This window comes from Neophocaena asiaeorientalis, unplaced genomic scaffold, assembly GCF_003031525.2.
Source record: "Neophocaena asiaeorientalis asiaeorientalis breed wild unplaced genomic scaffold, Neophocaena_asiaeorientalis_V1.1 scaffold77, whole genome shotgun sequence".
NCBI classification, from domain to species: domain Eukaryota; kingdom Metazoa; phylum Chordata; class Mammalia; order Artiodactyla; family Phocoenidae; genus Neophocaena; species Neophocaena asiaeorientalis.
In genome coordinates, this window is record NW_020174645.1 from 5,289,097 (window position 1) to 5,311,757 (window position 22,661).

The following is a 22,661-nucleotide window of genomic DNA, read 5'->3' on the forward strand; positions in this document are numbered from 1 at the left end:
GAAAACCATTTGAATTATTTATGTTTCAACAGAAGTAGTCCCCACCTTAGTACAAATGGGGTATCCTCTTTCTCAGGGAAGACCAGACCATCTGTAATTCAAGGTACAGTTGAAGTCCTAACTTCTTTAATGCAAGAGCTACACAACAGTGGAAAGACTGATTCGGAACTTTGGAAAGACTGTGAGGTATCTAGTTTTGTTTCATTTCTGGAATTAACGAAATAATTCTGTTTATAGATATGCCTCTACTAAACTCTAAATTATTAGAAATTTATATCCTAAAGAGCATGATACTTAAGTTATTGCTAGAATAAAGTGGTCAAGGATATTAATTAGGGAACAATATAGAACAAATGTGAAAAATGATCAAAGGTATGTTTTAACAATATATTAGTGATTAGACATTCTAATTTATACTTTAAATGTGAACTAAAATATTGTCTTTGTTCATAAAAATGAGAATTCCAAAATTATTGATATTGTTACTAATTCTGATCTTTTAAGTAACTTATAGAGTTGTCATCATTTTGTAAAGCCTAAATCCACTTTGAAATATTTCTAATTATAAAGTAAGGCTTCCGTTTAATACCTTATCACATTTAGCTGTGCTACATTGACTTATATTGATTGTTCAGGTCAAGTGGTTCTTTCTTTTGTCCATAGGTTAAATTGTGACATAAAAATTTAACAGTTAAAAGAATACTTATAAATAAGTTTTGTTTCATGGAATAATGCCCAAGATAGACTTTTCCAAGGCTAGAGTTGGTAACACTTTGTAGAAATGTGTAAAACATTATTATTAAATTCTTTAGAGAGCAGTAGATTTTGTTGTAAATGTTAATCATAGTTTTAAAACTATGTAGAATAAATGGAATGAAAGATTATCTGGTTTAAGAATTCAGCAGCAGCCACCCCTAAGTGTAATTACTTATATTCATTATCCATAGTCATTGGAGTTATAAAAATGACTATTATGGCAAACTTAAAAGAAAACTGAGTTTTAAGTTTTGATACCTTTTTTTCCCATATAACAACCAGTATGTGCTAGTGCAAACGACCTATAAAATGCCATTGTAAAATGATGTAAATAATAATGGAATGTTTTATGAAATGCTTCCCCTAGTATACTTACTCATTAGCTTATAATACCTGAATTGATATGCTTTAAAAAAAAAAATGAGGCATTGCCTCAATGTGGCTTGACTTCTGGCAAATTCATTTTTAAGTAGAAATTGTTACTTTTAGTCTTTGAAATCAACATCTTAAATCAGAATCAGAATATATTTGTGAATTTAAGACACAGATGATTACAAGCCAGAATACCAACCAGGTACTTACACCTTTTAACATTTGAACCAGTTTCTTTCTTTCTGCCCTTTGTTCTCCTGTGATCTAACAGATTATTTTTTTTCTGTTGAGTATTAGTTGACTGCTTAATTTTTATAATGTAGGCATATAATTGATTATTCGCTGAAGAGCTTCTTAAGCTATTTCTTACTTTGACAGAATATGAAATACTTTTTTGGCCATTTCAGTAAAATTTCCTGAATTTGTTTCGTGTGTTTTCATAGCCTATGAAAATAGAAGTCTCTGATGCTTTAGGGTAATGATTTAGAAAGAATGGGAAGGTAATGATTGCGCAAGTTTTATTTCCCTGAATTTCATGTTTACACCTTTCTTTTGGAATAGTAACATTTGTCTGATTTCTACCACTTATAAGAAACTAATCTACATTATTACAGTAAAGAACTAAACCTCCACAGAGCTCTGGAAGAGATCTGGGGATGACCTGATTCTTTAGAATTCCTTTATAAAACATCTCTTCTGGGATTCTTAAGTTTATCACTGCTTAAACTTGGGAAGGTTATGTATTTTTATTAGATCAGGAAAGAATCTTTTAAGGCATTTCCATAGAAATACTTTAATATGTTCTTAAGTACTTGCTAATATTTCTGTGATTGTAAGAAAAATTTAAAAGCACATCATTAACTAAATTATTTTAGCATTTTAACAATTTAGCACTACTGATTATGTATATAATAGTAATAGTTATGTGATAATTATTGAGTATTTGCCGGGCAGTATACTAAATACTTTCTGTCAGTGGCACTCAACCTTATTGGACCCAAAGCCCTCTTTTTATAACAGTTTCAAAATAACATCAACTTATATTGTCCTGAAATGAAATTCACAGATAATATAACCTGCCTGTATCTGCTTTTAAAAAAAAAATCAATGTAACGTCCTGTGCTATAAAAGAGGAATAATAGTTACTTATAATAAGATAATATGTAAATGTATAAATACTCAGACATATCCACATTAGAAAACATAATGTAGCAGCAGTCTGGTGTTTACTTCTATGTAGGCTCACCTTGAACGCAGCAGCTATCAACACAGACTGATACATCTGCCTTGCACTGATGATCCAGCACTGCAACTGGTGACATGATTTTTTGAAATGGTGACTCATTTCTGAGCAAGTTCTGAAACATCTTGGTAGTTGCATTCCTGGACAATTTGGTGATTTGAAAACTATGCAAAATATGTATCATTTTTATAATATAAAATGGACACAGGACAGTTCTTTATTGTCAGGGACTATCCTGTGATTTGTATCCCTGGATCCTGCCCACTAAATGCTCGTGGTGCTCCCGCTATCCTTGTGACAACCATGACCTCACAGATTTTCAAAATATACTTCCCCCATTGAGATCACTGCTTTGCGTGCATCACATTTAAATTTAAAATTTAGTCCTCTCAGCCACCTATGAGGTGTTGCTGTTCCCCTTTTATAAATTAGGAAACTGAGGCATAAAGAAGTTAAATTTACTTGTTCAGGACCACCCAGGTTGTTGGTGGAGAGGTGGGAGTCTGGCCTGGGAAAAGCCCATAGGATGTTTCCCAGGCCAGACTAGAGCAGCGGACGGCAGCAGCCCCCGTTCAGGCTAATAGGGCCAGGCACCTGTACTCAGGGGAAAACTTGGCACCCATGCCCTCCAGCAGTATGTAAGATGCGGGTGGTATACATAGGTTTAGTTGGAAATGAATAATAGCCCTTCTTAATAATTAAGTGGATAATGTTATTCACAGTATTAGTAATATTCTTAAATTAGCTTACTTAAAATTAAAACACTAACAATAAAGTCTGACTCGGAAAAACAGTCTCCACTAATTTATGGCCTGAATGAACTCTATTTATTTGTATCCTAAATAAGAAAATGACGATAAGGATGTGATTAATCTCAAGTGTCTCACATACTATGAAGCCATTTTTTGTTAAGTAAATTGTTATTCTATCATAATTTAGTTTTATGTGAATAATAACTTCATTAGGATAAAAATAACTCCTAAAGGTATAGAGGTATAACTGAATAAGAAAACTGTTGCCTGATGATTTCTTTTATGTTTTGATTAATATAAGATACTTTATAAGTTGAGAAGGTAAGGGACTTGATTTGATCTAGTCCACCTTGTCCTGAAGTCAATTGATTTAGATTTCACGCTTCCTATCAGTACCATCATATTTCATTTTAAGGCTTCCTTTTCCAGTCTTGAGGTTTTCTCCACTTTACCTTAATACCGTTATACAGGTTTCAACTTAATTCTGTTATATAAGTGGCTTTCACCATGAACCTCAAGGGTCTCTGGATTGTGTAGTCTATAATACCAAGAAAAGCGCAGCTAGCAGTATCCATTGTTATACACTCGTTTAGACTGTGTATCTGAGTGTCCACTCTTGGCCTTGTGTCCTAGGTGCTGGAGATGGGGTGGGCGCAGGGGTGGGAGACAGACAGGTTAACCAGGAGAACAAGTGAGAGACTTTCCGACTGTGGTAAACGCTCCGAAGGAACTAAACAGGGTGCCAAGAGAGAGAGCGACTGTGAGGGTGGTCTGGGAAACTCTTCGAGAGAAGATGATAATTGAGCTGAAATCGCAGCGGGGAAAGAAGCCAGCCATGTTGAGAACTGCGGAGAGGGCTTTCCAGGTAGAGGGTACAGCAAGTGCGAGACTTTTGAGGCGGAAGACAGTTTTGGCGTGTCCAGGGAACAGAAGGGGGCCAGCGAGGCTGGTGTGTGTCGAGAAAGGGACAGAGAGATTTGAGATGAAGCTGGGAGGTGTAGATCAGCCGGATCACGCAGGGCCCTGTAGGGAATGACCGGAGTGGAGAGGCACCGAAAGGTTTTAAACAGGGAAGCCAGTTGTGGTAGCTACTTGTTGACATTGTATGTTATTACATACGGTCTGTTACTGAAAGTAGACCAGCCTTTAGATTGAATTCAGCCTCTGGAGAAGTCCGTGCCCCCTCTCCTCCCGTGTTTTGGCCTAGTCTAGTTATAAGAGCACTTAACTACTCTTGGGGGTCAGGATGGATCAGGACCTAAAAGTGGCCGTGAAGGGAATTATAGGTCACTTCCCTAGGTTTTCAGAGTCATTTTTTCATTCTTTTTCAGCTGCAGTGCTGTAAAGCACTTTAATATCTGACTCTAAAAGAGGTTTCTTAACTTGAAGAACAACTAAATTAGGGATCAAATTCTCCTAATAGTAAACTATTTGTGGTTTTAAGATGTGGGATTCTTTTACTGAGTCCAGGTTAATGTTTAAGAAAACCATTAGGTGTTATGAGGAAAGGAAGAGGGACTTAAGACAAATGTAAAGTACAACTAGCAGCAGTTCTTGATTAATCAGAAATGGTAGCAGATGACATCAAATTAAGATGCCATTTGAAAAAGAAGATTTACTCAGACCCTCAAATTTACCCAGACCACAGGTAACATAAGAAACGGGTGCCCAAGCCTATGTCTGTGTACTTTTGCATTACATATAGTTTTATAATTAATTTAGCTTATGACTTTTACATTAAAAACACATTTTTAAAAAAGGCTCTTTCCCACTGGAGGAATATTTCTGTGAAATATTAGGTTAAAAATTTATGTCTAACTAAAATATTTTATAATTTACTAGACCAGGTGGTTACAACTATTTAATTTGGTGGAAAAACAATGCCAAGAGCAGATAGTTGCCCAGCAGGAACAGTTCCACAACCAAATTCAAGTAAGTTCTTTATATTGATTCTTGTTTTATATTGTAAGATTTGCAGAAGAACCAATTAGTTAATTTTTTTTTCCCCTTTTTTTTGGGAGAAGGAAGGATTCATTACTTGCAGCACATGAGGAGAACACCAGGGATCTTTTCCCAAAGCAGTGTCTCCCCAAACTGCAAAACTGGGGAAGTTTTAAACTAAGGGTACATGCATAATTGTGAGGGGGCTGAAGCGGAGGAGAACTCAGCATAGAATTGGGACAAAGGTCCACAGAGTCCAAGCTGTAGTTGATTGAAGTCCAGAGGGTCAGCATCATCATTCCATCCTCCACCTGGGTGGGGGCCCGAGTTCCTGGTGTCAGCACTTACTGAAGCTCAGGTTCTTTGTGTCTCATCCCAGGAAGAATGCAGTGAGAGACAAAGTGATAGGTAAGAAGTAGATTTATTTATTTAGAGGTACGCCTTCCATATATAGGACTCGGACTGTCTCTAAAAGGTGAGAGTGGCCCTGGGAGAAATGCCAGAGTGTGGGCCATCTCAAAGATCCCAATTAGTTAGTTCTTTATATCAGTTTTGTTTATAAACTAAATATAATGCACATGTGTCATCTTTAGGGTAATATCTCTTATTTTTAAACACAATATTTTAAGACATTTATAAAAATGTGATGTTAATATACATCCTTGGCCAAATCTGTAACTTTTTTATTTTCAGCGTATACAGAAGGAGATAAAAAATTTAGTCAAGTTACAGACCAATAATGCTTCCTGGGCTTCCTGTGATAGAAGTTCTTTAAGCAGACAAATATCTTCAGAAAGTCAAATGGGTTTTTTTTCTGAAAACAGTGAGAGAAATGAATCTGTTATCAGTTATCCCAAGTCTAAAGAACCTGAAATGCAGCGAGAAACATCCATGTCACAACCAGACTGCAATGTGGATAGTAGCTCAGTGAGCAGTGGGTATGGTACCTTTTGTGTCTCAGAACTAAATACCTACAAATCTAAGGACGCTCAAGAGTTCATGGAGCACGCAGAGGTTTCTAAAGGACAGTTTGGAGCACCGGTGGTGCAAAAGGAGTCACTTGTAGATGGTGTGAAAAACCAGAGTTTTTATATACATACAAATGAAGAATTTTGTGCATCTTTAAAGGAAGATACTCCCATTTTTCCTGGTGAATTTGAACACAGTTTTCTGGGTGAAAATAAGATTTCGGAAGCATACAGTGGAAAAACAGATAAGTAAGTAGAATTTCTCCATCACTTGAAGGGAATTTGACTTGTTTATTACATTTATAATAAGATAAACATGTTTAGTAAATACAGCTGCTTTTAGTAGGAATGAGATGTGTTTGAATGTCTATCAGTTTTATCAAATTGTTTTATTTACTGCCTGTGGAAAAAACTGAAATTAACAAAGCACACTACATGCTAACGACATCTGTCTTCCCATTTACAATGTTATAAGACTACGAAAACTCTTAAGGTGAGAGGCCTTGCCAGAAAAATACCTTTTGTATTTTCTAGTCACTATCGACTTGCTGAAAATTAGAGTATAGGACTGCATCAACAGTGGAATTTTGTCGCACTTGTTCATATAATTTAAAACAAAAAATTATATACAAGCATACTCAGTTTTATGTTTTTTGTTTATAAGAAGAGATTTTGTAAGTTAAATGACATTTTGATTGACCCAGGTAAGAGAAACTTTTGGTAAAAGAAACTTTGGCTGAACGTTTGTAAAGCAAATAATCCCTTAAAATTATGTTCCGTTTTATGTCTCTGAAATATGTCATCCAGTGTAAGGTATTTTGCTGTGGCAACACAATCTTGGGTACCCATAAGTATAATTATAAGGCCATCTAAATAAGTATGCTTTCACTGTGGAGATATACTGAGTACTTGAAGAGACCACTATGGTGGTTTTTGTTCTGTTCCATGGCTACAGACTATAAGTATTGTTAATCACTGCTAGTCAGTCTTTTTCTTCATTTTGCCTTTAATAGTAAGATATTGTAAGAAGAAATTTATGTGAATCAATAAAAATCCATCCTCTCTCTGCTATTAGAAAAACAACTCAAAGCATTTTTCACTGACATAGTATCTACTAGTGTTTAGTTTTATTTGTGAAGGACAGCATTTAAAGAGAGGTGTTTTGTTTTTTTCTTTTTAAATAGTAAATCTATAACATCATGGGCTCAAAAGCTGAAGCAGAGCCAACCAAAGAGAGCACATAAAGAAGAGGGGTGTTCAAAACCTATGCAAGGAAATGAGCAAACCAAGAAATCCCCAATTGAGAAAGTAGGTGATAAGTCACTTGACTCTGGCATGCTTCATCTATGGACAATTAGGATAATTATGTTGATTTTACCACATGTTCATTAACATAAATTTTTTACCCTTTGTTTTGTATTGTTAATTTGTTCCATTGACATATCTTTTTTGGTGTCTCAAAGGATGGGAAACAATGCTCCAATTAGTGGTTCTTTAGTAGACTGGAAATCAAAACCAGTGAGGGATAAAGTACTACTAAAAAAAAAGGAAACATTTTGTAAAGGTCCTAATTCTCTTTGTAATGCAAATGTTTATGAGTAATACATTGTTTTTTAAAAAAACCCTCAAATAATTTGTTCTGCTGTTAAGTTGTAATAAGTAGTACTCTATGTGTGAACGCTTTAAGTTGCAATTATAAAAACAGTTGAAGCTTGGACAACTCTGAATTTATAATCCAAATTGTAAGAGATTGAATGTTTAAATTCTAAACATTCATTTAAATTCCTTTTGCTCATATAGCAGCGGCTTTTGTTAACGAGCTATAGCTACTGAGTAAGTTTTAAACATCTTTAGAGACCTTTTGGCCTAAATTGTCATAGAATAACATTTTTTAGTATAATACATTGAAATTGCAAAGTCAAGTCTCTCTACAAACTTGATTCCTTTGGAAACTGGCCATGTCTTGATCATCCTAAACATAGTCTTTCCATCTTCCTTTGAAAAAGATCTATTAAAGAATAGAAGTTGTGGGGACATTCCTGGTGGCGCAGTGGTTAAGAATCCGCCTGCCAATGCAGGGGACACGGGTTCGAGCCCTGGTCCGGGAAGATCCCACATGCCGTGGAGCAATTAAGCCCACGTGCCACAACTACCAAAGCCTGTGCTCCTAGAGCCCGTGCGCCACAACTACCAAAGCCTGTGCTCCTAGAGCCCGTGCTCCGCAACAAGAGAAGCCCCCGCAATGAGAAGCACATGCACTGCAATGAAGAGCAGCCTCTGCTCGCTGCAGCTAGAGAAAGCCCGCACACAGCAACAAAGACCCAACGCAGCCAAAAATAAAATAATTAAAAAAAAAGAATAGAAGTCGTAAGAAGGCAGTCCCCCAGCCTTCATAAGGCAATATTTCTCTTTCAGTAAATTTTCTTTCTTCAGCCCATGATACTTAGGCTTCTTGATATCATCATTTTTTTAACTTACTCACATTTGTGTTGAGGAGGGAAATGAAGGTGAAGAAGCTACATGAACCGTCAAGCCTCGGGGGCTGGTGCTGTATTGGTAGCTCTGTTCTTTTGAACCTGTGTGCCATCAAGCATGGTATATCCTTATTTGGTGTGGTGACATAAAAGCATTTGGAGACTGGGGTGAAAGTTGTTTTTTTCATTGGAATAGGTTGGCAGAAATGGAGAATGTTTTCATATATAGTAGCTTCATTTTTTCTGTTTTTACCTTAACTGAAACTCAGTTTGTGGAGACTTTCTCACTTCTGATGAACTTTGGATTTGTGGTGTGTAACTTGGTGGATTCACTGTCTTTTGTGACTGTGGATCGGTATTTGTTCTATGTAGCCCTGTGGTTTCCAGAATTTGCTGCACATTGGGGTCACCTGAGGAGCCTTAAAAATCTACTTACAACTGGCCGCCAGCTCCAGGCAGTCTGTCCTCATTGGTGCAGTTGTGACCTATGATCAGGCGGTTTAAAAGCTCCTCAGGTGATTCTTATGTGCTGTAAAGCCTGGAACCAATGATCTAGCCTAATTTTCTCCCTTGATTCAGTGGAGAATTGACAAGCAGCTGAAGGGTCAGAGACACTGCCTGAGAAATATGCCCTTGTGGGGGATAGGTCTACCTAGTAGCCTGTTCTGCCTCTGGGGATGTCAGTTGCGCAGGGGGTAAAGCTGTGATGAGGGCATGATTCCGTTTGAATTTTTCCTTTTCTTTGATCATCTCTGGACAAGTTTTATTTTTCCTATTTTTAAAAGGTGAATTAGATATTTTTGTTATTAAATCATTAGGGGAAATCAAGTTTCTTTGGTGTGTCCAAGTTTTAAATGGCTTTCAGGTAGTGGTGGTTATTGAATCAGACACCACACCTGAAATGCACTTCTTACTTGCATAATTCTGAATCAAATTCTGTGGATTCACAAAAGTTGGAACTTTCTTCTTTAGTTCATCCTTTCTCTTCTCCCATTGTTTTTTTTTTTCCATTTTCAGTCTAAATCCAGGGAATCTTTATGATCAGAATTCTCTTGGGATCCAATTTTCTTTTTATACAAGGTAGTTTATTTGGGGTCCTAGCTATCTTGAAGCATGCCTTGAAATTGGATATTGTTTAGCACAAGGATTTTCCAAAGCTCAAGTCGGTCTTTGTTTCCTTGGTCCTTTGTCTGGGACAGACTGGCTGTTACCATTTCCCCAGGTGTGGGCTCCATGGTGGTTTTTCAGATGCTGCTAGACTGTTACTGATGAAGATCCTGTGCTAGGCTGAGGCCAGCTTCTTGGGAAGGGCTTTCCTTGCACCATACTTTCGTTGCTTTTCAAAAGCCAGGCCTGTTTTCTTCAGCTGATGCCCTGTGGCCCGGAAGAGTGCAGCAGGCCGCCGTGTGAAGTGGGCCCCCTCCAGCCAAGGGGCGTGTGTCGACTGAGCACGTGAAGGTTTACACCAAAGAACCAGGAAAAAGTCAAAATATTTTAATTGGGATTTTTCACTTATTCTTCTGCAGTCAGCTTCTCTTAGTCTGTTAAGTACAGAGACGCAACAGAAATTTGAACAGGTAGGCGTTTTAGGAGAGACATTTGATGAAAAGGAGGCTAAAGTGGTGCCTTAGAAGGCTGAGGGGATAACCCCTCCTTGGCATGTAGAATGTCATCAGCTTAGCGTGCTTTTGCTTTTGCAGTGGGTTCACAGGTGGTTGTGAGCAAATAGAGCTAAATACTTTTCAACAGGAATTAAAAGTTTGATGGTGGTGAAGCTCATAAGAAAAATTCTGATGAAAATCACATATCTCTCTGGGGAAACACAGATTTCTTGTGACAATGCCAGAGATATTGTGAGGAGAGTTTAGCTTAGAATTTTTATTAGAATTGAGGATAAGCATTTTTAGCCTTTTCTGGTAACCAATTATTTGCATATAAGATGTAGTCTACTATTTAAAGTTCATAGTAATTATTGATATGCAGTTTTCAGAGTTGATTTATTGTCTTAATGATAAAAATGAATTGTTTTGGCTTTTACACTAATTTTTATACTAAATGACTTTAATTCTAGGCACTTGAAGTTTCTTTTGGAAGTCGATGGCAAATTATAAATACATTTTCTTTTTTTAAAAAAATTAATTTATCTTTGGTTGTGTTGGGTCTTTGCTGTGCACGGGCTTTTTCTAGTTGTGGTGAGCGGGGGTTACTCTTCATTGCTGTGAACGGGCTTCTCATTGCAGTGGCTTCTCTTGTTGCGGAGCATGGGCCCTAGGTGCACAGGCTTTGGTAGTTGTGGCATGCAGGCTCAGTAGTTGTGGCTCGCGAACTCTAGCGCACAGGCTAAGTAGTTTTGACGAACGGGCTTAGTTGCTCCGCGGCATGTGGAATCTTCCCGTACCAGGGCTCAAACCCATGTCCCCAGCATTGGCAGGCGGATTCTTAACCACTGCGCCACCAGGGAAGTCCATAAATGCATTTTCATTCTGCACTCATATTGTCTGCTTCCGGTTTCCTCTTTCATCTCCACAGAGAATCAAAATAAACTTTTGTAAATTACACAGGAATAGAAAATCCTTCATTGTTAATTCCTATCATTTTGCGATTCTTGTAACCATGGGGAAAACCAGGCTTGCTTTCTTTGTGAACCTCTGAAAGTTTCTCTACGCCTGGGTTTGACACCTGGCTCTTATTCCTTGTGTCAGCAGTCTGTGCCTAAGGATTTTTAGCTGGCAACTAATGCTTTTCTTTCTTGAATTGTAGTCTGATTTCACTGCTGCTACACATTCTCGAGCCTTTTACCTCAGCAAACCAGATGAGAGTCCAAATTGTTGGATGTCTGATTCAGGAACAGGTATGATACTTATATTTCTAAAGAGTTTTTTCCAAAATAATAACGTGTGCATATTAGAGTGGTTTCTGTAAAAGTATTATGTGTTGTCTTGTGCCTCTGGTAGCTGTAACTTCCTTACTTGCCTTACTTTGTGTTACAAGTTCTGTAAAGATAGAAAGCAGGACTTTTGCAGTTATTTCAAACAGCTGCAAAAATCATCTCAGCATTTTTCAGATACTCCAAAATGAATTAAGAAATTCAAACTGTCTGTAAGCCATTCTTTACTCTCCACGGTGAGCTTATTTTAGCTTTAATGGCTTTACATACTGACTCCTTTTTCCCACAACCCCACATCCAATTCAGGATGAATTAGCTTTGCCTTGTGAAAATTACCATGATCCGATCACCTGTCACCACCTTCCTGCTCTCACCCTAACAGAGCCCCATCACCTGTCCCCTGGCTTCCCGCGAGCTTCCTAACCAGCCTCCCTGCTTTCACCCTTGCAGCTTCCATCTGTTCTCAACACAGTAGCCAATGTGATCCTTTTTAAAGACAGGTCAGATCTTGTGACTCCTCTGCTCAAGCCCTGCGGTGGTTCCACTTCCCTCAGAATAACAGTCGGGAGGGAGTCTGTCCTTACAGAGGCCTGCAGGCCCGGAGACATCTAGCTCTGCTCTTTGACCTCACTGTCTGCTGCTCTCTCCCTTTCTCTGCTTCAGTAGAGAGGCTGTTTGCTCAAATATGCCAGATAAGTTCTCATTTTAGGGCTTTTGCTTTGGCTGCTTCCTGTATGTGGAATGTTCTCCCCCCCGCCCATTACGGGGGAGCTCCCTCATATATGGCTAACACGGCCAACCCTGACCACCCTATTCAGAAAGAGCGCCTGCCCTCCCTTCCACACGCACTGCATATTCCCTTACACTGATTTGTAACTTTTACTAGAGTGCTTACCACCTTCTGACATACTGTGGGTACTGCGTGATTGACTTACGGTTCACAGCTCACTCTTCACGCCTCCTCCTCCCCAGCTGGTACAGTAAACGCTCAATAAGGATTTGAATTATTGAATTCTTTAGGTTGCTTCTATGTATGTCTGTACTGTGCATAAAGGAATTGTCTTTAAAACATATTTTAAATTGCACGTGTTTATCTTGACTTTTAATAATATGATAGTTCAGTTTAAAATATTTGGATCATTAAGTTAGGACTCTTACATGGCAAGGCATTTATGTGAATTTTTTCCCTTCCAAATTCAATTTCCTGTATCCAGATAGCCAAAAACTTCCCATATTTAATTTTCTTTAGGTAAAAATAAGTTATTCTAGAGCACATAGTTCCCATGTTTAATTTTCTTTAGGTAGAAATAAGTTACTCTGAAAGCATTTTTGTTCTTTTTCCTCACCTTATCTATTCTGTGTATTTGTTCACATTAGGACTGACTTACTGGAAACTGGAGGAGAAGGACACGTATCACTCTCTGTCTGGGACTCCAGCCGCCTCCACGGATACGTCACCAAGCCAGGTAATTTAATAACCCGCGATGCACGTGTGTATTTGTTGTACAATTGTATACACTGGTTCATTTACAAAGTTTGTATTTTTCAATTTCTGATATACAGAAAAAAGCATGGGCTTTAAATCATATCTGCCTGCTTTCAGGTTTGGTCTCTGTCATTCACTGCCTGTGTGATCTTAGGAACGTTACTTAAAAATGGAATTAAAAATGCCTGGTAGTGTTTTATGAAATGAAATGACATGGTTTTGTGCCCACTATTTTAAATATAGTAGGTACACAAATAAACTTCTTCCCCCGTTCCCAGGCGTGGTTTTGATTTTCTGTTCTGTTACACCCTCTCGCTGATCCGTTTGTATCATAATTATGAGCAATTTAATTTGCTGTTTTGATTTTCTTTGAGCAAGAAATGTAAATATTTTGTTGACTTCAGAGGAAAGAAATAAAAATATCCAGTATGTGTACATCGATGTATATATCTCACTTCTGTGTTTAGATCAGGAGATGAGAGAACAGGTTGGAGGAAAGGAGAGATACAATTAAAGTAACCGGGAGAGCTGTAAACACGAGTGACAGGCATAGATGGACAGGACAACATGGGACCAGTGTATTTTTGGACATCGGAGTCCCAGAGAGGGTGGGAACCAGCATTCTGTCCTTCAGGAAAGGAGGAAAAAAGAGACAGATAAACACTAAGAAGGAAGGCGGGGGGAAGTGAGATTGAGGGGTCTGGGAGACTCGGTGGGCTTTGCAACTACAGGGCTCACTGTTTGTGTTTCTTGGTCTTCAACATCAGTAAATTAACACTATATTTTGTTGACTCAAAATATAAAGTTGCCATCAATTTTAAGACTTCCTGTTTCATATTCTACCAAGAAAAAAAATTCATCAATCCGACGGATACAATGCTTATCCCTTAGAATTTATATTTTGTAGACTTAAACATATATTTTTATCCTATAATTCTCGTACTTATGGATAATATAAGTGAAGTAAATTAGTTGAAACTTCTTTACCTACAGGAGCTTACACTCCACACTCCTCTCTTTTTAAGTCAGTGTTGGTCTCTGTGTTTTCCACATGCCATTTCCCTTGGGCCACCAAGAGCATTGGTGACTTGGCATTTCTTTAAAAAAGGATGAAAGGCCTTGGTGCTGAGTTTTTACCTGGCTTAGTAGTTATGTAGGACTGGCCTGCTTTTGACTCTCAGATGGGGAATGTTGCTAAACATGTCTGATTCACTGTCCCTTAAATATTGCTTCTCAGGGGTTCCAGCGTAGCCTCTAGGATTTTCTTCCAAGCTGCTGACAACTATTTGGCCAATTTTGAAAGCTTTTCTATTTGCTTATGAGCAGGCAGTGACAATTATGTCACAGCTGCTACTTGACCAAAGGCATTTGTAAGATGCTGTTAATTACAAGAGACATCCTCACTTCAGAGATGTTAAAATATGACAAGAAGAGAAATCATAAAAGCAGTGAAAAGGAAACTCCCTAGCAGTCCAGTGGTTGGGACTCTGAGCTCTCACTACCGAGGGTCTGGGTTCAGTCCCTGGTCGGGGAACTAACATCCCACAGGCCACTCGGCACACCAAAAGAAAAAAGGTGGTGAAAAATATTACCTTGTATTACAGTGAGCTGTAAATAGCATAGTTGCAACTGTTCACCCAGGGCAGGATTCCTCAGGCTCTAGCCATAGTCCAAGAGCTGCTGCTTGGCATAGATTTCAGTACTTGAAAAGGCTTCCAGGTTGTTGGTGTATAAAAAGTAAAATTTCAAAGCAGGATTATAGAAATTGTGGTAAATTTTAAGGGTTTACATTTAACAAATTAATGCCTTTAATGCACACACAAAAAGTATAATTAATTGTCTTTTTCACAAGCTAGTTATAGAGTTTATTAAAAAAAAACATTAGTTCATGGTGCTCTGCAGTCTGTCTATGTAGGGTCTGGAAATGGGACAGTTTAAAGCTATAGGACGAATGTGTTCTTTCAGTGCTTTCAGTGTATCTCTCACTCAATCTGTAATCTCATTTGAGAGAATGTCCACGTTAGTTTAAATCTGAGGCCCAGGGTTAAGTGGTACCCCTGTCACGCCCTACAATAAGTCCCACATTGAAATAATTTAAACCCAGTGTTTTAATATTTGGAGTTTAGGTTTGTAACACTTCCAGTGTAGCAAAGCCCTGATTTCAGCTGTAGAAGTTAGGATTGTATCTTCTTTTTTTTTAAAAAAAATATTTATTTATTTATTTGGTTGTGTGGGGTCTTAGTTACGGCATGTGGGCTCCTTAGTTGTGGTATACAAACTCTTAGTTGCGGCATGCATGTGGGATCTAGTTCCTCGACCAGGGATCAAACCTGGGCCCCTTGCATTGGGAGTGAGGAGTCCTATCCACTGTGCCACCAGGGAAGTCCCCATATCTTCTTATTTTACTAATTAAAAAAGGATCTTATTTTGATTGAGTAACTTCTTTCTTAACACTTCTTGTTGTCTGCCAACTCTTAAACACGAATATAACTACAGAGCTGGGGAACTCCACCTTTTGACACCTGTCCCTTTGAGTCACAGGAAATTAATCTGGCCAGAAGGTTTCTTGCCCTGCTTCCTTCATTCATTATGAAGTCTTTTCTTACCTCGAAACTTTGTTCTTATTTTGAGTAAGGAGATTACCAAGGATTTTATTCTTTGGAAGTGTTCTTAGGCCGCTAAATATCTTAGGTTTAAATTATCCCCTTAATATTTATTGTTAGAGGGTATGAAAATTTTTTCATTCTGAGGGAGCCTCATAATAGGTAATGACTTCCAAACTCTTATTACAAATCTGGCAGTCTGGCATCTCAGTTTATTTTAAATTTTTCAAAAATCTTTTTATGGTGCTGATCTTGATATCAGGAAAGTAAACTTTTTTCATCATTGATTCGTTGATAATATTTAAATAATTTTGTTTCATATCTTTAAGTCTAATACTAGTAATGAGATGAAGCTACCATCACTGAAGGATATTTATTATAAAAAACAGAGGGAAAACAAGCAGTTACCTGAGAGGAATCTCCCTTCTGCTTCCAACCCAAATCATCCACCGGAGGTAAAGTTGACAGCACTCTGCTGAGTGACAATGAAAGATGACTCATGACTCTTAACTCTCATCTTGAGCTTCCTTTTCCCTAGGAGATCTAAAGCCTACTCACTTGAAAACGAAAACTGAGTACAGAGGGCGAGAGCTTACTGTTGTCTGTCTTATTTCTAGGTACTGACTCTAGACCCAACGTTACACCTGAAGCCAAGTCAGCAGATTTCAGGGATTCAGCCACATGGCTTTTTGAATGCCCTTGATGACAGAATATCCTTCTCACCGGACTCCGTTCTAGAACCTAGTATGGCTAGTCACTCTGACATAGACTCGTTTTCACAAGCAAGTCATGTTACTTCTCAGTTATCTGGATTCCCAAGATATCCTTCAAGTACAAAAGTGTCTCCAGTGGACTCTTGGAAAAATCATGCATTCCAAAATGAAAGTAGGACCAGTTCCACGTTTCCTGCAGTATATACTGTTGGTAGTAACGACATCTCAGTCAACAGTGTAGATGAAGAAAACACTGGCCTGGTACCTTTTGCCTCAGTCAGTCAGTCCCAGCTTCCAGTCAGTACAGCCAGTGGTGTCCCAGAATGCATTTCACTGACTTCCCTGGAAGATCCTGTGATATTGTCTAAGTATGTATTTCAGTGAATGGCTTGTAATGTCAATAGGTTTTTTATGATGTCTGCTTGAATGATGAAAATTGTTTTTATTGAACTTCAGTAATGTATAAAAAATTAAAAAGATAATATAATGTTTATAAGGTAGACCATCTAAAAACTAATGTCTTTTTTTTTTTGCCTTATAAGTTGTCATCTTGTGTATTAATCTATTATATTTTCTGTGGGTGTATAAAGGAAAAAGGCTGTATTTTTATGTATGAGAATCATTATGTTCTTGGTTTTTCTTATTGAGATAGTGAGGAGATGCTTTCTAAATGATGTTTTTTCCTCTCACCAACAGGGTTAGGCAGAACCTGAAGGAAAAGCATGCTCGACACATCGCAGATCTTCGAGCTTATTATGAGTCAGAAATAAATAGTTTGAAACAGAAACTGGAGGCAAAAGAAATTCCTGCAGTTGAAGATTGGAAGAAAACCAATCAAATTCTTGTAGACAGGTAAGACTTATAATTTAACTGTAAAGTTAGTGTTTCTCCAACTTGAATATATTATTTTCCCCAAAGTATAACATATTATGATGTTAAAACACTTTGAAAACGTGTGCTTTAGATTTGAAAATTTTCACACAGAAACATGTTTGCCTAAGTAATTATTTTTAAAGATTTGAGGGAATTCCCTGGCACTCCAGTGGTTAGGACTCCTTGCTCTCCCTGCTTAGGACCCGGGTTCAATCCCTGGTTGGGGAACTAAAATCCCGCAAGCCGAGGGTGCAGCCAAAAAATAAAGATTTGAGCCATCCTCTTACAAAACACTGATAATTGATGAGGACATTTGTTTTGTGTGGGCGAAATACTGAGATAGTTGAGCAGATTTTGTATATGTAAAGGAATGTCATTTATGGGAGAATTAATGCTCTCTGGATTCCCTAATAAGTCTATGATTGATGTCCTGGGGCAGTTCTCAACCTTTCTTCATACCCAGAAATGCATAACTTTAACCCAGACACTCATGAACCTGTGGAAACAGTTATCTCATTCAAAAAAACCATAGACACACAGGGGAGAACGGTCTTATAACTAGGGATAGCTTTCCACTTATTTTAGAGAGAGAGAATCATTTACAAAATTTGATGTTTTTACTAGTATTAATAGCAGCGTACTTGAGGGACTTCCCTGGCTGTCCAGTGGTTAATTTAAGACTCCACGCTTCCACTGCAGGTGGCTTGGGTTCGATCCTTGGTCGGGGAACTAAGATCCCCCATGCCATGCGGCACGGCCAAAAAAATAACAGCATACTTGCAACATACTTTACAAATGGTATTAAACAGATTGAAAACTGATGAAGTCTAGGTGACAGCAAAGTCTTCTCTAGGGCAAAAAAGACAAAACCCCTAGAGAAAAGATTAGGAGGGAACTGAAATCTGATCCAGTTAACAGTTTAATTTGGAGAATTCTAGGAAAACTCGCTTTTATTTATTTATCTGTTTATCTCTTTGGCTGTGTTGGGTCTTTGTTGCGGTGCGCAGCCTCCTCATTGCAGTGGCTTTTCTTGTTGTGGAGCAAGGGCTCCAGGCACGTGGGCTCAGTAGTTGTGGCACACGGGCTCAGTAGTTATGGCTCACGGACTCTAAAGCACAGGCTCAGTAGTTGTGGCGCACGGGCTCAGTTGCTGCGCGGCATGTGGGATCTGCCTGGACCAGGGCTCGAACCCATGTCCCCTGCATTGGCAGTTGGATTCTTAACCACTGCGCCACCAGGGAAGTCCGGAAAACTAGCTTTTATACTAGTGTGTGGTTGCTGTGGTAGTTAACATGCTGTCTTGATCCTGATCGTTTCTATAGCTTCCATTTTGCTGTTGGTGGTGGCGATGGGGGTACAATGGCAGAGAAGTAGTTTGAAAAGAGCCAGAAAAAAAGGCCAGTTTTAGGTTTTCTAGGACAAAAAGAAAAGAGTAGATACCAGGCTGGGGGAAGTTTGTTCTTATTTTTGTTCTGTTTTGTTTTTTTAAGAAGGCACAGATGACCACAGGTACTTCCTGTTGGAAAACAGAAGTCTGAAAGAAGCCGACCAGCAGACCTTGTTAGGTCAAAGACGGGGTGCCAAAGAAGGGGAGCTAATTAAAACATCTTTTATGTCTAGAAGCTGCTAGAGCACGTGGAGCAATGAGAGAATGTAGGAGGAGCAAATTGGAAGTCAGGGTTTTAAATAAGTGGTCGTGTTATAACAGTAACAACAGCAATCTAGGGAGTGGAGTAAATGTACTGATAGCATGCAAATGAAGAGCAACGCATTATTTTCTCCTACCAGTACCCCTAAAGGGCTTGATTTGGCCTACCATATAAAACTGTGTTACAGAGGACAGGAGAAACAAAATGAGAAGTTGCAGTTATTTAGAACTGGAAAAACGATTTACCCAAGACAAAAACCAATATTATGTTGTCAGTGTACACAGCAATTGTTTTCAAATTTCAAAATTGCAAATTGGGGAATCCCACTGCTATTGCAGATGGGACCATTAACACTTATATTGTCACACAATTGCAACTTGGGGGATGAGATCTCTGGCATACCGGAATCAGTGAGGTAATTACAACAGAAAAATAACAACACAGCAACACTTGACTATTTAGTGATCTTTGTTTCAAGAACAGTTTCATCAGTGTTGCATTTCTGCAAGGCATTAATGCATAGTGGGTAGGAGCATGACTCTGGAGCCAGACTGCCTGGCTTAGAATCCCAGTGTGACTCTGGAGGAGCTTAACTTCTCTGTCTCTGTATTCTCATCTGTAAAATGGGAATGATGACAATCCTAACACACAGGATTGTGAGGACGAATGCAAAGTGCTTAACAAAGACTGAGTGTGTAGTCAGTGCCGAATAAATATTAGCTTTTATTCACAGCACATCATTGAACACTGATTCAAAATGGTGACCAAATTCTTCCATGTATTTTCTTATTTTGAGGTTCTATGGTAATTAACTTTACAAAGAAAGTCTTTAATTATAAGAATAACATTCATGCTGATTTGAAATAGTACAGAAGGATTTAATATGGAGTCTTTCTACCCCATCTTTTGTTTTCACATCCTAGACTTAATTTTTTGCATCCCTCCAGAAATTATAATGCATATACATTTTCTTCATAGATCAAGTTATTTTATGCAGTTTTCTATATCTTGCATATTTAATTTTTATTTTTTAATGTGATAAAATAACAATCTACCATTTTCACTCCTTTTAAGTTTACAGTTCACTGGCCTTATCCATTCACATTGCTGTGCTACTGTCCTCAGTATCCATTTCTGGAACTTTTTTTCTCTCGCAAAACTGTCGTTCTGTACCCATTAAACGATAGCTCCCCATTACCCCCTCCCTCCAGCCCCTGGCAACCATCATTCTACTTTGTTGCTATGAATTCGATGCTTCTGGGTACCTTGTATAAATGGAATCACAGTGTTTGTCCTTTTGTGTCTGGTTTATTTCACTCAGCATAATGTCCTTGAGGTTCTTCCATGTTGTAGCATGTGTCAGAATTTCTTTCCTTTTTAACATTGACTAGTACTTCATTGCACACACCACACCACACCACACACACACACACACACACACACACACACACTGCATTTTGTTTATATCCATTCATCCTTGGTGGATACTTAGGTTGCTTCCATCTTTTGGCTATTGTGAATTTATGCTGCTATGAACGTGAATGTACAAATACTTCTTAGGGATCTTTTCATATCATTTTTAATTTTTTCCGGATACTATAATATCAGGTTCATTGGATATATTTTACTAAAATGGCATCCTTAGTCTTGGCTAACATTGGAGAATTTGTTTTACCTAATATATTGGAGAATCAGTTAGATTTTTATAATACTTTTAAGAGAAAGGATCTTGTCTTTGATTGTTTTGTTTCAATATATGGTTTTTAGATGTGGCCAGTTAGATAGTGCCCTGAATGAAGCTACTAGTCGTGTGAGAACACTTGAAAATAAGAATAACTTGCTGGAAAGAGAAGTGGTAAGTAAGTACTCTATTTTTTGTTGTTCTAGTGGCTTAATGTTAAAAATTTAAGCTTTTTTATTAATTGAACTTTAGAGACAAATGAACAGTTTTATAAAAACATTGGTTGTATGTTGCTTGTCTTCTCCTTTAGGATGTCTTATTGTTACATTTATATTTTGAATGCTGCTGGCTTCATATGATACTATAAACTTTTACCCTCTAAAAATTTTATTTTTTATTTGGGATATAATTTGCATATCATAAAACTCATCCTTCTAGAGTGTATAATTCAGTGGTCTTTAGTATATTCACAAATTTGTGCGACTATCACCACAATTAATTTTAGAACTTTTTTCTCACTCAGAAAGAAACCCCAAACCTCTTAGCCATCTCCCCCATTACATGCTCTTCTCAGCCATGAGCAACCACTACTCTGCTTTCTGTTTCTCTGGGTTTACCTATTCTGGGTACTTGATGTCAACGGAATCAAACCGTATGTGACCTCATGTGTCTGGCTGCTTCCACTGAGCATTAGGTTTTCAAGGTTCATCCATAGTGTAGCATGGACCAGGACTTCACTCTTTTTTATGGCTGAATAATATTCTGTAGTATGGATGCACCACATTTTGTTTATCCATCCATCAGGTGATGGATGTTTGGGTTATTTTCACTTTTTGGCTATTATGAATGATAGTGCTATGAACATTTATATTTTCAAGATTCTATGTGGGTGCATTTTCAGTTTTCTTGGGTGTATAACTAGGAATGCTTAACCTTTCCTCTTAAATAACTTTTCTTTCCCATGCATTACCAAGTTTTATTCTTCTGTGCATAATTTTACAAACAGTGTTTTGCTGCAAAATGCCAGTTATATTCTAGACATTGTTTCTTTGTCTTTGATGGGTTTTTTGTTTGTTTGTTGTTTTTTGTTGTTTTTTGATGCTGAAACCGGGATAGTTTTGATTTTTTTTAAGTTATCTTTGTCTCCTCTTAAACTATAAACTTCATGAAGTCAGGGACCTTTCTTGTTGATCTTTTTTTTTTTAATTTAATTAATTAATTTATCTATTTTTGGCTGTGCTGGGTCTTTCGCTGCCCACGGGCTTTCTCTAGTTGCGGCGAGCAGGGGCTACTCTTCATTGTGGTGTGTGGGCTTCTCATTGAGGTGGAGCACAGGTTCTAGGCGCATGGGCTTCAGTAGTTGTGGCACACGGGGTCAGTAGTTGTGGCTCTAGAGTGCAGGCTCAGTAGTTGTGGCACACGGGCTTAGTTGCTCCATGGCATGTGGGATCTTCCCGGACCAGGGCTTGAACCTGTGTCCCCTGCAGTGGCAGGTGATTCTTAACCACTGCTCCACCAGGGAAGTCCTCTTGTTAATCTTATATTTCTAGCACCCTAGTGCCTGCCATCTAGTGGATTTGCAATTAATGATTGTTCAATGAATATTAACATATCAGATGTTCTGAATTTTCTCTTTTATTTTCATTGTAAGTGAGAGAATAGGGTAAGAAATGCTTTTTTTCCCTCTAAATATTAATGTGGGGCTACAAATTCCAGCTATGCTTTTGGAATCATTTCTCTAATAGCCATGGTTATTTTTTCCTCATTAAAGTCATCTACAGGTGAGTCCTGGAATCAGAGTGCCTCAGACAGTGGTTTTCTGTGTATTATTCTATAGGGTAATCCTTTCTAGTCTCCATCCCAGGATATAACAGAATATCAAATTTGTTCATTTCCATTTATGTGTTTTGTTTTATTACTTTTATATTTAATGTCCACAGATTATTAGCTGCTATTGAGACATCTATTATTATTATTATTATTAAAAACAGTGTATTATCCTTGTCTTTTTGTAGAGTGATCTTAGAGAACGCTTCAGTGCAGCCAGCAGTGCCTCCAAAATTTTGCAGGAACGAATTGAGGAAATGAGAACAAGTAATAAAGAAAAAGACAATACCATCATTCGACTGAAATCTAGACTTCAGGATTTAGAAGAGGCATTTGAGAATGCTTACAAACTCTCAGATGATAAAGAAGCAAGACTAAAACAAGAAAATAAAATGTTTCAAGATGTAAGTGACAAGTAACTCAGTGACGTGGTTGG

At 38.0% G+C, this 22,661-nt stretch overlaps 1 protein-coding gene across 10 annotated transcripts in view; it reads left to right on the forward strand.

The window, feature by feature from the left end:
* Positions 1–22,661, forward strand: part of MPHOSPH9 (M-phase phosphoprotein 9) — a 54,581-nt gene that overhangs the window by 4,419 nt on the left and 27,501 nt on the right. For 7 of the 10 annotated variants that reach the window (XR_003004999.1, XM_024758522.1, XM_024758524.1 and 4 more), the window contains 11 exons: positions 33–186; positions 4,966–5,055; positions 5,758–6,281; positions 7,217–7,340; positions 11,267–11,357; positions 12,771–12,859; positions 15,812–15,937; positions 16,100–16,563; positions 16,892–17,047; positions 20,485–20,572; positions 22,414–22,629. Coding sequence is in view for 9 of the 10 variants with exons in the window: in XM_024758522.1 (XP_024614290.1) it covers positions 33–186; positions 4,966–5,055; positions 5,758–6,281; positions 7,217–7,340; positions 11,267–11,357; positions 12,771–12,859; positions 15,812–15,937; positions 16,100–16,563; positions 16,892–17,047; positions 20,485–20,572; positions 22,414–22,629 (2,122 nt within the window). In the remaining variant the exon portion in view is untranslated. Of the gene's footprint in view, positions 1–32; positions 187–2,368; positions 2,465–4,965; positions 5,056–5,757; positions 6,282–7,216; positions 7,341–11,266; positions 11,358–12,770; positions 12,860–15,811; positions 15,938–16,099; positions 16,564–16,891; positions 17,048–20,484; positions 20,573–22,413; positions 22,630–22,661 lie in introns of all 10 variants that reach the window. The other 3 variants (XM_024758527.1, XM_024758526.1, XM_024758525.1) reach the window with 3 other exon arrangements.